General features: G+C 43.2%; 1 protein-coding gene across 2 annotated transcripts in view; it reads left to right on the forward strand.

The window, feature by feature from the left end:
• The window catches only part of CKB (creatine kinase B), a 31399-nt gene that overhangs the window by 12768 nt on the left and 2435 nt on the right, over nt 1-16196 (forward strand). The window contains exons 3-8 of one of the 2 annotated variants that reach the window (XM_018556612.1): nt 2559-2565; nt 3685-3889; nt 8120-8281; nt 10182-10304; nt 13248-13419; nt 14931-15054. In XM_018556612.1, coding sequence (XP_018412114.1) covers nt 3697-3889; nt 8120-8281; nt 10182-10304; nt 13248-13419; nt 14931-15054 — 774 coding nt within the window. In that variant the 5' untranslated portion in view covers nt 2559-2565; nt 3685-3696. Of the gene's footprint in view, nt 1-2558; nt 2566-3684; nt 3890-8119; nt 8282-10171; nt 10305-13247; nt 13420-14930; nt 15055-16196 lie in introns of both variants that reach the window. The other variant, XM_018556604.1, reaches the window with a different exon arrangement.

Genomic DNA, 16196 nt, shown 5'->3' on the forward strand with positions numbered 1-16196 from the left:
GAGGCCCCCATCACAAGGGGTGACACCAAAATGACTAACAGTTATTTTGGTGTCACCTCCTCTGCAGAGTCGCACATGGACCGAGAGCCCGACAACTGCGCGCGAGAGAAGTCGACCTGGCGGCATACCTCATTCCACCGGATCAACTTCCCCTCCTCTCTTTGCCAGTGTCCTGTCCATCACCAAGATTGGCGCATGTGCGTAATGAAGCGGGCACCAGGTGACACCCGACCTGGTGATGCTGCAGCCTGCTGGCCCCCAATGAGTACCATCTTAGGCGGATGGCCCTGGGAACTACAAATCTCATAAAGCTTTGCAAGTCTCTGGCAGCCACAAAAATGACACCCTAAGGCAGATGCATGATATTATTTGTAGTTTCACCACCCCAGCTGGAATGCTGAGGCTGCCTATCCCTAATTCCAACAACATTTGCTTATCCACCTGCTAAGTCAGTGACGGGGTCTCTCTTTAAGACACAACAATGCAGATCCCCTTGGAGGTGTGACAGGTGACATTGGCTGTGCAGGCACCAGCAGCGATGTCCAGCACCATGGAGGAGCATTGCTGTGTAGAAGATCCTTCCCTCTGTCCCGGGCGACCAATACAATGAATTGAATATAAATATCAGCCAATGGCAGGGTGGGCAGAGCACGCTATATAAAGGCGATGGCAGCGTCTTCTCACTCACATCCCTGCAGGTCTGGGGAGTTGTTGTGTCTGGAAACCTTCTAAGAAGCATTTAGATTCCCTCCAGTAAATTAAGAAACTGGTAAGTAACCACTGGGGCTGCACACAGGACAGCGTGGGATGCATCTGATACTTTGTATTGGTTTGCATGGGATAGGAATATAACAAGGAGCTCCGTGCACCGTTATAGGGGATCCCATACAAGCGACAATAGGCATCGTGCAGTCATCGCTGCTCCCGGGTTCCATTGCAGGCTGGTTGCGCTGCGGCTGCTCTGTTTTGAGATTGGTGCATTCGTCCCTTGCCCGGGATCTGATCTGGGCTTCATTAGAGGCTTGGTACGCTGCGATTGCTCTGGGGGGTGTTATAGATGGAGGCGGTGGATAGTAAGTTCACCATTGACAGCTCATGTCCTTGGGACGTGTCACTGGGCTGGGGCGTTGCAGCAGAATCAGCTTCTTCTAAATGGCAGTGCATAGTAATGTGAACGCCATTTACCCAGGGGATGATTAGCTTGTGCCAGGGACTATGAATTATTAAAGGTCTGTGCTGGGTGTAGGGATGTCTGTGCATGGGATGCCATTGCTCTGCTGTAATGCTCTTAACTCCCATCTGTGCAGGAGAAAGGAAGGGGTTAATGGAGTGTTAGAAGTTTGGCCGGCTAGGCTCAGCGCTGCCCCCTGCTGCACCCTTTTCATGGCTCTGCTGCAGCCTCTGGGATGGGGCTAGTTTGGGGATGGATGACTTATCGCTGCAGCATCATGGTCAGAGCAGGGCTGCTGCTGCTGGCATTGCTGAAAGGTGTTTTTATTCCAGTTAGTAGCATGAACAGCTCAGTTGTATTGGTTCCCCCTTCCCCAGGTCGGGAATGGCTTCCAAGGCTCTGGTGTTCTGCTAGGATTTTAATGTGCTGCTATAGAATGGGCTCATTCAGTACAAGGAATGCATAGCATAGCTCACCACCTTCTGGAAATGCTCGTTGCTGTCTCAGGCTGTAATGCTCTAAGTCCAAGTCACTGACATGGAACAAGCATGGAGATTGTGAAAATTAGCTTTCCTGATCCTAATTTGTTCTAAGTCAGCTGGGCTTTACTGAATCTGTTGGCAAAGCATGACAGTCTGGGCATGGGTGCTTTTCAGAAGGAAAGGTGAGTAGTAATAGCTTCCATGTGATTCCAGAGCAGGCTTCCATTAAGCTGTGCAATGATGGGTTGATCCAGGCAGTTTTTGCTTTTATTGAGAAGCATTTGGGGATGGATTGGTGGGGTTACTGCCCTTGCAGGTGCATTTTATGTAATCCCATTTACTAGATTATCAAAATTGCTCTGTACCCCATTATAATAGCTGACATGCTTTGGTTCATTTTGCATCCTAATCTGACTGTACATGTTTACAATCTGTACTATCTCCTCTTTGCTCTTATCAATTACATAGTATGCTGATCTGACTGGATACAAGCTGATTTAACTTTTTTGGGTAGGTCATTACATTGCATGGCTTTGGTAAAATTAAAGATTGTAAAGAGATTGCACAATCTCCATACGGATTGTAATGTGTATGGCCTCTTTAAATATGTAAAGATGAATGTGTGCTGGAAGGCTAACAGCTTGCATCCTATGGGCAGCACAATTTTATTTTCAGCGCTCTCGAGGCCTGTAACCCACGGCTTTCCTTGATCTGCTCAGGAAGTGCAGAGTAATCTGGTTTCTGGTTGCTCTGAGGCAGTTTCACTACTAAGACAACATTATTGAATGAGCCCATCTATTTTCACAGCTAATCAGCTTTTGAAATGCCACTTGGAAGGAATTGTGTACATCTTTCTTGGTACTCTAATTTCCTTGCTGAGTGTTCTTTGGTTGAGATGCTGTCACTTATCTGGCTGTGATGGAACTAAAAGTCAAGGCATACCTATGCAACCTGCATCATGGACTAGCAATGGCTGCATACTCTCCTTGACCTTCAAGATGCAAATGTGTAGACTTTTGTTTTGGAGGACAGCAGGTACAATGCTGACTTGCTTGGTCATTAAGACAGTGCTAAGTGCAGTGATTTGTAGCAATCAGATAGGAAGGCGCTGTGATAGGCTGTTATGAGATGCTTTCTACACTGTCCTTGCTTTGTCTATCGGTGAGATAAGATTAAAAAAAAAAGAATGCAAAGCTACATGTTACCTAACTAGATATTGTTTTAGATAAAAGACCAACAGCATCACTTACTACAAACAGTGGATGATTTTTCATGGCAGTGCTTCTTATTTAGAAAAGCATATAGAGTTCAATCAACCAAATGTGAAAACAAATGGCAACAGAGTTCCCTGTTCACCGAGGCATAAGGTAGAGAGCATCAGCTGTCAAAAGATGCTACATGCAGTGTTTTTGAGATAATTGCTCCACCCTGTGCTACTTCTATTGGGGAGGGATATCCTCCTCCAATTTCTGCTGCCTAAGCTATGCGGATGGTGTACTTGTGAAGTTTCTTTTTAAGGACTGCATATGAAAAATGACCCATCTAACACTAGAGAAGAGTAGATGACCTTCCAGCATTTTATCAGATCTGTATAAGCTGAGTAGGACTTGTAAGAGGTGGAGTTGTTGGCCTTTTCTATAGCCTTCAATGGGATCTACAAAACTTTTCTGTGTATAACAAATGATTGTGACCTTGGAGGAACGCAAGATGTAAGCAGGACATGGGCAGATCTTTTGCAGGCTTTCCCATCCACTAAATTAACTCTGCAATTTGTAAAGAGCTCTGTAATAATTTGGTGTCTCTCCTGATTTATACTTTAATCTGCAAGGATGCAGCCAGGTCACATTGCAGGAAAAACCAGGTACAATATGGCCAATCTTGTATACTTAAGTGTTGAGGTTCATGGGAGATTTAGATGGCCACTAGCCAAGTTGTGGCCTAAATTTCCTGTTCCCGCATGAGCTTGCTCCAATGTCACCCTTGAGGTCGTGTCCTATATCTGTTACCATTTTTGTTCTGTAATTCCTGCAGTAAAGTGCAATCATGCCTTTCGGCAACTCTCACAACAAACTGAAGATGAAGTACTCTGTGGATGAGGAGTTTCCCGACTTGAGCTCCCACAACAACCATATGGCCAAGGTACTGACCAAAGAGCTGTATGATCGTCTGAGGAACAAAGAGACGCCAAGTGGATTTACTGCGGATGATGCCATTCAGACTGGGATTGACAACCCAGGTAAAATGCACAGATTGCCTCTCCTCATCCACTTTGCCATCTGTTCTCCCTCATTACTGGAAGTGCTAAGCTGTCAGACTAAAGGACTTGTGTAGAAGTCCTACAAAATTGATAAGACTACACACACACATACATCTCTAATATATATATATATATATATATATTAGAGCTAGCATTGGTGTTTTAGGGCTTGAGAGGGGAAAATTATAATTTGTAAAGCATTGGCCTTGGTAGTTAAAGTGACCAGTGTTCCCACACACTTAATTTTCTCAGCTATGGGATACCTGCAACAGGATTAGCCATCCAAACCAGACAGGCCCAGATGTCTTAAAATAATGAAGAAAATATCTATTCTGCAGGGGTTGATGAAAGTAATTTGTATGAACACACCACATACTTATCCATATAGTCTTTGTATAAAAGGTCTTCTGTCCCAGCTTTTTGAGTTCGTGTCTAACATGGAATTTAGTAGTGGTCTGAACACAACTGATCTTTGGCAGAGACTCTCCAAATCGACCATTCGTTGTCTATATGCATGGGCACTTATAGATTGGACTGGCTCTTGAAATACCTGTTGTACCCATTGGCAATATTGTGTGTGGGGAAATGGTAGGCGGCAATATGATTTTCTACAAGCTTTCAATAAAGATTTGTGGGAAATGGCATTTCAAAATCTCCAAACTTTGATTTTTCATTGGGCACTAGCAGGCAGTACAGGCAACACGGTCCAGATTGGGTTATACTCTTTACAAAATGTCTCTTCCCTTCTCAGCCTTCAAATAAGCTGTCAGAAAAGTGGTGATAACCTTTAAATGTGGGAATATTGTGATATTATCTGCAGTATAATTTGGCAAAAGAAGAATCAAGGAGCACTTTTCTTGACGAGGGGGAGCAGATTCTAACCTGTACAGTTCTTGTTTTCTCCTTTTAGTTAAGTGAACATGGCCAAGCCAATCACTAAGAGGCTTTCTGCAGAAGAGTTCCCAGACCTGAGCAAACACAACAACCACATGGCAAAAGTTTAACTGTTTTTAAAGTATACAAGAGACTGAGAAACAGAACAACCCCCAGTGGCTTCATTGGTGGATGATGTGATACAAACTGGGGTAGACAATCCTGGTAAAAATGAAAAGCATGTCTGGGATTGGAAAGATTTAACCGCACCAGTTGCTTGCATAGAGTGGCTGAAGCTGTCATTGTGACATGAACCTGTCATAACTCTAGTGTTATTGAAATTGTGTTTCTCATTTCAGTGCCCAGTAAAAAGGCAGCTCCATGCAAGCAGAGGGAATAGTGTATTAGGATTCTCTATAGCCTGTCAACCCCTGCCCCCCCTCCCTCCATTGCCTCCATCATAATTGTTGACCCCCATCAGAATGGTGAAATCCTTGAGTTGGGTTAAGCTGGCCATACACCTGTAGATTTTCTATGGTTAGATGGAAAAAGTGCAACGGATTCCTCCATCTACCCTAAACTGTGTGGCTGGGGGTAATCTCCTGCTGGGCCATGCTTAAGTGTCTTGCTAGTCAGCCCTGCTAGATCTCAAAATACCTGAACAATCTGATTCGGATGCAGGTATTTTGAGAGCCATCGGGGCTCACTAGCAAGACACTGAGGCTTGGCCCAGTGGGAGATTCCTCAAGCTACAGTTTAGTGTAGATGGAGGAATCTGTTGCCCTTTTACCCATCTGACCATAGGTTATCTGCAGATAATCTTAAGTGTATGGCCAGCTTTACATGGGCTAGGTTTTTAAATATCCAACTAAAATCTTTAGCTTTTGAATAGGAAATGATTGGCATCTCTCAGGTTTTCAGTGCTCTATGGGACTCTACTGGGGAGATCCCCCTCACTTCCTATTACACTTTTTCACCTTTTCACCAGATCAAGAAGTGGAGCAATCTCCTCCAGAAGGGAGCCAGGGTGTTAATAGTAGTTTACCGGAGGGGAAGGCTAGAGTTATTTGCACCTTACTGCAGTAAGTGTCCCTGATTTTTCCCCTCACTCCTGTCTGACTTTATCACAGACAGGAAACTTCCCCAACAAAACCTCCATACAGCAACCCCCCCCCAATCTAACCTTAAATTGGAAAAATTTTTTGGCTCCATGCCTATAATAGGCTATTTTGTTGAAATCTCTATTTGAAAATACTAGTTGCCTGTTATGCTAAGCAAGGTACTTCATATTTTCCAAGTCGTACCTCAAACAAGTGTATAGCCAAAAAGTTCTGGCTTGTTGAAGCTTAGTGACTTGCCAAGTACTGTGGCTGAAGACATCCAGACAGCTAGCAGTAATTCAGTGTTTAGATGGGGAGACATTTAATTTCAACGCTTTTCCCCTTCAAACAGATTCTTTTTTTTTTTCCCAATTGCACGGGCACTGTTCACTTCATACTGCATTACAAAGACCAGACTAACCCACTGCATCTAACCAGTTTTTCATCAGTATGTGGTTCCTGATTGGTTTGTACGGGATACTGCACAATGCTGCTCTACTTGGTTCTTCTAGATGTCCACATACCAAGTTTTTAGCATGACCTTTATTTTGGTCATTGGTTCATTTCACAAGATGGTTGCTGCCACTCTGCATAGGCTATGGAGATGTAATTGCTGTGAAGTCTGTGTAACTGAATATTAACATTTGATGACTGTTTCTTGCAATAGACTGATTTAGGACTACAGTAAATTACCTGAAGCTCAGATGTGACTTGTAACACTTCAATTATGCTGGCTGCACACATGTGTTGATTGAAAATGTGATTTTAATGGCATTCAACAGTCCACCGCTATCTACTTCCTGTGGTTTGTCATTTCCTGGTTTAGGTTGCTCAAATGATTGCAATTGGGTGGAAATCAAGCACAAATTACTCTAAACCAACAACACAGTTGCAATCACTTTTTGCTGCCACTGTTTGCACAAAATTAGGAAGCGATTTGTATCATGGGTGGTAGATTGCTGTGGCTAAAAGCTGACAGAGCTTTGAAATGTGCCATAAAATTGTCAAGTGTTAATTTATAATTAATATCTTTAACCTTTATCTGTTCATGGAAAATGGTATAGATAATGTTTCCATCGCCCACACCAAGCATTCTGTCCTTAACTTCAGTTGTAGCTTCCCTTTTAAAATGACGCTACCCTTGAAAATGACCCGATCCTATCTCAATTACTAAAGCCAGCTCCTTGTATTGTGCTGTACTCCTGTCAGCCTGCGTCTCCTACCTTTTTTTTTTTGCCCTTCTTTCCATTCTTATAGCCTCTGATAGACCTCAGTGGCATTCCAAAACTTATTGTTGGATGACTTTGCTCCCTCTCTTTGTGCTGTGGTTCAACCTCTATACCCTTATCTAACTGCTATTCTGTTCGGATGGAACCATGGCCAGCGGTTGGGGAACACGGTCACCCCATGCTCCCAGAAGTGTTGAATGCTTAAGAATCTTGGCGGCTGCAGCTTTGGAACTGCCAGCAGAGAATAGTTTAATACTTCTAATATAACTACTAGCTCGCACTGGGAATTTAAAGAACTGACAGGGTCACTTTAAAGCGGAGGTAGCCAAACTCTGGCCCTCCTGCTGCGGTGGAACTACAAAACCCATGAGGCATTGTAAGATTCTCACAACCACAGACATGACTCCCAGAGAGATGAATCATGGCATTTGTAGTTTCACCACAGCTGGAGGGCCGGAGTTTGGCTACCCCTGCTTTAAAGGAAACCTATGCTGAACAACTTGTGTAGGCTGTCATTTACAGACTGTTGACTGGCTTTTATGCTAAATCAATGCCTACATAACTTGAGTTGGCGGCCCATAAGTATGCTAATAAGCATTTCTTTCCATACTGGTAGCAGTTCTGCATGAAAATTTTGAAGCTATTGGACCACCATGGCAGCCAGACAATTGGTATTGTTCAAAGATTGGCAATGGCAGTTTTCTACTGTACTTGGTGACCTAAACTAAAGAGGGTTGTGATCCTAATTTGGTGTTTTGCCTGTTTAATGTGTTAAACTAAATTTTAGACTGTTCATCCAGCCGTGCAGGCATTGAAGTCTTGTATGCCCTACTAGCCAGTGGTATGCTGGAGCTTTTAGCTCTCCTCAAATAAAACCATCAGATGGCTGTGCATGGGAATGTCTTAAGGTTTATAAGATTTCCTTGTGTTGAGCAATAATCTGTCCTGCTCCTCTTTGGTTTGTGTACAATAGTGCCTTTTGTGACTTATACATGCTGTTTGTTCAGGCCACCCCTATATTATGACCGTGGGATGTGTCGCTGGGGATGAAGAGTGCTATGATGTGTTCAAAGAGCTGTTTGACCCCATCATTGAAGAGCGACATGGTGGTTACAAGCCAACAGACCAACACAAGACTGACCTGAAGTCTGAAAACTTGAAGGCAAGTTTCTGAATATTGCTGCTCCTATATAATCTGTAGCTTGTTTTTTAAAAATGTTTAACAGACTAATCTACAGCAGCTGGCATTCTAATCCTCTGATCGTCAGGGCAGTGGCTGGGTATCTCTAGCAGTGGCTGATCGCCCGCCCCCCAATCCTAAGCAATCTTCAATTCTGTAGCACTTCTTGGGCTTCAATGCAGTTCTACGATAATGACTATACACACAATTCATGTGTATGCTTTCACTAACAAAGGTCTTATGTTTGTGTGGCTGGTCTTATTGACAACCCTGTCAGTGAGAAAGATGGATTACTTTATTTACTGGTTTAGCTCGGCAGTGTCTAGTGTCCCATTTCCTCATCCATGTGTATTTGAGCCCAAAAGAGCACCAAACAGATGTTCTTAGAGTCCAAATGTATTTAATTTCTCTAATGACCACAGGGAAATGGCAGCCAATGAGTTTTTGGGAGCCAAACAATCCCACATTTAGAACCTTTCAGAACCAGGAGACCGATGGATGGCTATCTATGCCTGCATTCTGATAAGTGCTAAAGCCCTGAAGAAGGGGTAGTTTCCCCCATGACAAACCAGTTGGCTGACATTATTTTTCCTCTTTTCATTGAGACTTAAGTATTTAATTCCTCTAATGTCTGGCACACCTTTTGGGCTCAGACTTTTCAAATTAGGTGACCCTGGTCCCTGGGGGGGAAACCTGCTTTGTGGAGAGCCGCTGAAAATTAGCCATGTGGAAATACTAAGGCCTTTGTTTTTGTATCAGTTGGGGATCAGTATCCACAGCATCACTTCCTCTTCAGAACCCTTCCTTTTATCTTCCAGACTGCTTGTTAGACAGTGAACCCGCATCACCTCTGTCCAACAAGCCAGAAGATGACCTGAAAGCTCTAAAGATGAACTAGGAAATCGTGTTACAGGAGCAAATAAAGTGTTCCAAATCCTGTTAATAGTTCTGATGTGTACTTTGATGTTTGCCTGGGGTTCTAATGAAAGTGAAATCACAAAATGTGTCTATTGGGGTTATGCCCCGTGGGTATGAGCACCTTAAATTTCTGTAGCGAAATATAGAACTTTCCCAGTCATGGCACTCATCTTTGTGTAATGGCCCACTCCTTCCTGAAAATATTCAGACGTTCTCATGTTGTAAGTGGACCTTGGCATCTTAATGGGGTAAATTTGATGTGCATCATTAGGTTTTCCTGCAGGCAGTGCATCATTAAAAGAGCAAACACAGCTAGGGAGGGAATCCTAGGGCTTATTACTGAATTTGTCTTGTTTGTAGTCTTGTGTAATCTCCTATTTCTCCAGTTACTTTGGGAGAATAGTATAATTGTAGTCATCAGAACTCCATCTGGCAATTATTGTGGGTCTTGGAATATTGTCTCACTGCAAGTGACGCACGAACCACTGGCAGAACCACTGTTTTTTTTTCCTGTTTCTCTTTTCTCTCTGGACAAAGAAGGAAATATGACCTTTCAGATAAATAAAGGCTCACAACTTGTACACCCTTGTAATTGAACATTTATATTTTAACTAACCTGGGGTGGTTGGTGTCTAAACCAAAGAATACAAATTTAATATATTCAGCTTACAGGTCCACAGATGTGGTGGCTGTTTTTCTAACCTGTCCATCCTGCTGGTAACACACTTCCTGTGACAACACGCACTCTTGTGTTGCATCTGCAAACAGTATATTTAACAGACCAAAAGGGTCTGTCAAGGTCGAATTAATTGTTAGCCTTTATATATGGCAAATAAGCTAAATTCATTGAAGTTTACCTTAAATGTTCTCAGTGGCAACCTTTTTTGAGATTGAATAAAATGTTCTGCAAATTGCACAACCTTTTAAAGACCTATATCTTCTAGCAGTAAGTTGAAAAAAGGGCGGTGATGACCTGGACCCAAACTATGTCATTAGCTCCCGTGTTAGAACTGGCAGGAGTATCCGTGGTTTTTGCCTTCCACCTCACTGCAGCCGCGGGGAAAGAAGAGCCGTTGAAAAACTCTCCAATGAAGGTAATTGGAACTTGTGAATAAATAATGCTTTGCCATAATTAGACTGACTTAGTTTCCTCTGCTCGGAGAGAAGTTTCCATGAGCAAATACTGTAAATGAAGCAGACTGGTGTACTGCTGAAGGTGCTGCATGTTTTGTAGGGATGACAAGTGGAAAAGGGCATACTGAGCATTGAGCTCCCCTGTAACACTTGCACTACCTGTTCATCTGTCAGTAGGTCTGTTTGGCATACCACATGAAAGTACTTCTAACCCTAATCTATAACCTATTCAGCCAGACTTTCTTTAATCTAACAGCAGCTTTCACCCAGCACTGGAGGTTGCCTCTGGTCCTAGTTTCAGGGTGGGTAATTCCTGTGCCTGATACTGCAGTGCTATACTATGCATTGGAACTAGCACTTGAGTCAGGGTTAAGAGCGTCTAGGTCTGGACTGAAGCTTCGGGGGTGCCAGGGTACAGCAATCTGGGCAGATGCTCTAAAAAAACAAAAACAAAAATAACCTTTTGCTAGGGGTAGGTTGTGCTTAGTGTATTGAAGCTGTAGAAACATGCAGACACTCCTTTTTATAAGATCATCTGCACTATAATGTGTATACTAGTAATGCATCATGGGTGCAGTAATTGCTGTTCTGTGCCTACCATGCAGTAGTCTCGCTAGCAATAGTTTACAGCAGTGCTACATTCTTTAAAGCTTATCTAAATCCTAAAACAAAGTTGTAATATTTTGCAGATTACCAGACCTTATATGTGGAGGCTGCTTTAGTTTTCCTGCTTTCCCTGTATTTTTAAGTAACACTTCCTGTCCTAATATGACAAAACTCACATTTACCCTACTCTTATCAGGGACAGGACTACTGGATTGATCCTTGTCCCGATCCTTGTCCCGTAATCCTCAGAACAGTATGACTCCTAGAAGTGCGGCATAGGTAGTTGGCAGCTAATCCAGATTTTTGGCAGATCAACGGTTAGTTTTGCTCTTGTCAGATCTAACCCAGGATTTAATTTACTCCCTTTTTTTTTTTTGTCTGACATGTTCATTGTTGGGACTTACTCCCTTGACAAATCATACGCAGAAAAATTAAGGGGTATGGGGTTAAACTATTGTACAGTTTAACCTTTAAAAACATAATCTGAAATGTGCTCCAGTCTTTTATCTATTGCAATCCCTTTTAGGGAAATTTCCCCCCTCCCCCTTAGAAGATCCTATGAATACCTGTCTGTATATGGTCATGTTACATAGTCTGTCTTGGCTTATGGTACAGAAACATTCTTTCCTTTTAATATGGAATAAGATTTGTGTTCCACGATAGAGCCAGATATAGTAACAGGAGTGCTACGATCCATATTTGTACTGTCACTCATGGTTTTAAATGTCCTGAAGTCAAAAATGTTCCCTGTATTTAGTTTACTGAAGATGTATTCTCCAGAGCCATATCAAGGTGAGATTACACTAGGATGCTTGTTAAAGTCCACCCGGAATTGATATTAGTTAATGTAAGCTACTGGGGAGCTACATTGCCCAAAGATTTAGTGGGTCTTTCAAGAGCAGTGCTGAGATCATATGTATGTAATGCCAATTGAACCTGAAATATATTTGGGTGGAGAATATAAAAATACACATTTACTGATATAATTGTTGGCTTTTTAATATCCAAAATACAGACCTTGGTTCTGGCTGGTAGCTGGCTTCAAATAACCCTTAATAGCAATGCCGCTTCAAGGAGTCTATGCTCTAGTCCAAATTCTACCATTTAATATTAGAACATAGGTTTGTCTGATATTTATGGTAAGCCCAGGTTTCTCTAGTTGTGTAGTATGCCATTCTTTGTTGCCCATCTTTTTGTGGCAGGTGAACATGCTTTGAGATTTAACCCCTTCATGACGGGCCTTTAATTTTTTGCATCCATGTTTTATGGATGCCCCAAAACACAACAAAATACCAATTTTTAAATGAAATATAAAAGATGAGGTTACAACGATTAAAACGACACCCAACATGCCCAGGTTACAAATTGCGTGCGAAAAACTGCAGTACACCAAAAAGTCCATAGACGCTTTAAAAGCCCCCACAGGTCATCAATTTAGAGATGCCCTAGAATTATTGCTCTCACTCCGGCGTGTGCGGCCGATACCCAACATGTGTAGCGCGTTCGTCGTTTTCATACGTAGGTGCACCCAACGCGTGTTTACGTGGCGACGCGCGTCCTCACGGGGGACTTTTACATTTTGTTTTTTATATTTTTTTTTTTTCTTTGACTGCTATCACATAGGGGGGCTAACAAGCCCCCCCCCCATTTGATAGCAGATGGTGGTGACAGGTACGCTTTAAGGTGATGCTGGGGGTCCAAAAGACCCCCAGTGTCACCTTTACACTGGAAATAAGCTATTGAAGTGCAGATCGCACTTCAATAGCTTATAGCTGGGCTGCAGGAGCCCGGAAGTGATGCAATCTGCATCGCTCCCGGTCCCATAGAACGGGGAGGGGAATGATGAACGGAAGTTCGTCAACCTGCGGACATCAAGGAAGCCGGTCCCGGGCCCGTAGGAGGGGCAAGGGAGCCCGGGAAGCACGGGGTTCTACGGGACACAGAAGCGATCTGGCGACAGGTAAGTCGCCAGAATCGCTTCTGTGGTAAAGCCGACAGTCGGCTTTACAAGTTTAAACAGAGTCCCGGCGGCAATAGCCGCCGGCAGTCTGTTTAAACAGCCCCAATGCTGGCGACGTACACTGTACGTAATCAGTCACTAAGGGGTTAATGGATGCTTGTGTTCTAGGGGTATGCCAACTCTGGTAAACATGTGTGCACTGAGTTGGCCTAGGTGTCTAGCAAGGCTTGAGAGTACATGCTCTTCTACACAACTGTCAGGTCCTTGTGATCTGCAGTCTTGCATATATTTAGCTGTGGCTGGCAACTTGTATAATTGCTAATATTTATGTTCCCAGCTTTAGATAGCCTGGATGGAGACCTGAAAGGAAAGTACTATGCTCTCAAGAGTATGACAGACGCAGAGCAGCAGCAGCTCATTGATGACCACTTCTTGTTTGACAAGCCAGTATCTCCCCTGCTTCTGGCCTCAGGGATGGCGCGGGACTGGCCTGACGCCAGAGGAATCTGGTAGGTGTCCTGATGTTTCCTGTGGAAGATGGTTGTACGTGTCCATTTCTTAGATGGGAAGTAGCATCTTAGTGAAGAGGATGTTGGGAGGTCACCAGGGACGCATTGCTTTGTTGTGGCTTAATAAATCTAGTTGCAGCAAGCGCTCTGCATAGCTTATCCTCGCACCAAAACGAGTACTGAGGTGTTGCCTAACATTTCAACATTAAGCCCTAACGTTTTACGGACTGATTATGCATCATAGCCCTGTGCATAATCTCCTCCAATTGGGTAGCTATTACCGGTCATGCCTGTTAATTAACTATACTCCATGGGGCCCGTCTGCTAAAATTGGGATTGGGGTATTCTGCAGTGTATAAAAATGGCAGCTTCTGTGATGCCAAGCAGCAAGCTAAAGTTTGTGGGTGGGGGGCTGCTGGGTGGGCAGTTGAGTGGGGGGCTGTGGAAGGATACCATGTTGTACCCTAAATATGCATGTAACATAGTATGAAAGGAATACTTGGCTTTTACTTTCCCTATGGAATACAGGGGAAACTATTGTAGCATGCTTGTTTCTCGGTGTAGTATTTGAGGTCTGCCATGCCTGTTGCCTCGTGTTCATTGAAATTAATGACAGATCACATGGAGACCTTTTTCCCATACATGCATATTCAAGCAATGTACAAAGATAGCCAAAGCTTTTGCATGGTATAAGTTTTAAATGCAAGTCATTCTTCTACATGGTGTCAGTTGTCAGTCAGTACTCTTAAGAGCAGGAAATGGCTCTTCTGGTGGATCTAAAGAATTTTCTGTACAATGTAACAGGTCTTGGTGTCTTGTTTGCTCACCTTTAAGCCTCTTTAACCCCAGATAAAGCGTTAATCTGGACTTCTGCTCATAACACCCGCACCTTGACCCGAGTGACTATCTGGTTAAATAAAATCCATACTGGGAGAAATATCTATGCAGATCAGGAGCGCTGACATCTTGCTACATGTTTATTCCTGTTTTGTCATTTGTCACCAACCCATATTCTTGCAGAAAATTCACTTTTTTTTAATTCATGAAGAATCGCAGCAAGAGCAACATTTCCAAGCTGTGCAGTATGACTGTCTAAACGTGAGTCAGGTCTTGGGTGGTGCCAAATGTTGCACTTTAGTGTAATTCATTGTTCAAAGTTTAATTTCATGCAAGAATCTGATGTGCTGGTGACCTGCTTTGATGCACATGGTGCCAGCCATTGGTCATTACAGCACCAGCTAGATTGATTCCATTATGGTGTGTTGAATAGATTTATTTGGGTTCAATGCAATATTTAAGTCGGGAGACCACTAGGTAATTGACTTTCACATCAGCAGTGGTGGCCTACACATTTATCTCAGCGCAGCTTTTAATGGTTGTCATGGATGAAGGGGGGGGGGGGTATTTTGTGTACTCCGGAAGAATCTGGATTTTGCAGGGGAGATATTCAGGATGCACTATGGCTTATGTATTTTCCATCTTGAATCCATGTAATGTATCTTTTACACAAGGCACAATGACAACAAGACTTTCCTTGTCTGGATCAATGAGGAGGATCATCTCCGTGTCATCTCTATGCAGAAAGGTGGCAACATGAAGGAAGTCTTCAAGAGGTTCTGTGATGGTTTGACTAAAGTAGGTGGTTGTATGCCGTTTATTGTAACTACATTAATGCCTAAACATTAGAAAAATGTACAACGTTAACACAAAGTGCTGCAGTTAATGGGATTGGTCAATCTGTCTGTCTTCTCTTGGAGGGAGATTTTTATAAAGCATTGAAGGTAGTGGGCAAGGAAGTGTTGTGCTGTAAGGTTATTCAAGGCTCATATTGGCTGCAGCTTCCAATAGTTTGCAAGTTCGGCCCTCTAGTGGTCAGAAGTAACCATGCACCTCCAAATGTATCCTCTGGCCTAAAGGGGTAGAGGGAGCAGATTGGTGGGGCTGATCCCATTTTCCTAAATTGCGAAAAAAACATTCTGTAAAGAACAGAATAGCTACACAGTAACTTGGTAGACCAGGAGCTTTAATTTATTTAAATAATTTTTTTTGTATTCATGTTGCTGGATGTTTAAAGAAATTGAAGTTCATTTGGTCTAACAACTACTGTGTAGCTACTCTGTTCTTTACAGGATGGCATATTTGATTTACTTACAGATTGAGGTTAATAAGGCACCCCATTAATTTATGGATTTTTTTTTTCTCTCTAAATTGGCCTGGGAAAGTAGAAGAATCTAAAGCCAAAACCTTTCACTTTGGCGAGCTTAGTAGAATTATTTCGCCCCCCCTTCCTCGTCACTGCGGTGGCATACGGCAGGCCGGGCAGCACTGAGGCTCCAGGGCTATCGGTGTGCTCGGCTGCTGCTGTCCTCACTTCCAGTATCGTAGGGGTTGCTGTGGGGGGCCCATATACCACCTGCAAGGGGGGAGCCCAGAAACTAAACAGTGTGCTGTGATATTAATTTAGAGAAATGGATTATGATTGGGAACATTGCACGGTAATGTTTCCTATAACTGGTTTCTCTATCCCAGTGTAGGGTCCAGCGAGTTGCTTATAGTAATTCATATACTATTCTGCATTGCTGTATAATGTATTGCTGGGATTTGTAGTCTCTGTGCCATTGTGCATTAGAGTGTAAGCTCCGCTGTACAGAAACTGCAGTGACTGGCCCAATGCTCCTTGTACATCACTGTGGTATGTCAGATATATAATAGTGTGACTGTGGGAGGACATTAGAGTGTAAGCTCCTTTGGTGTTGGGGGGGGGGGGGGGGGGGGAG

The sequence above is a fragment of the Nanorana parkeri genome, unplaced genomic scaffold (genome assembly GCF_000935625.1).
Source record: "Nanorana parkeri isolate BGI_ZX_2015 unplaced genomic scaffold, ASM93562v1 scaffold12, whole genome shotgun sequence".
Lineage (NCBI taxonomy): Eukaryota > Metazoa > Chordata > Amphibia > Anura > Dicroglossidae > Nanorana > Nanorana parkeri.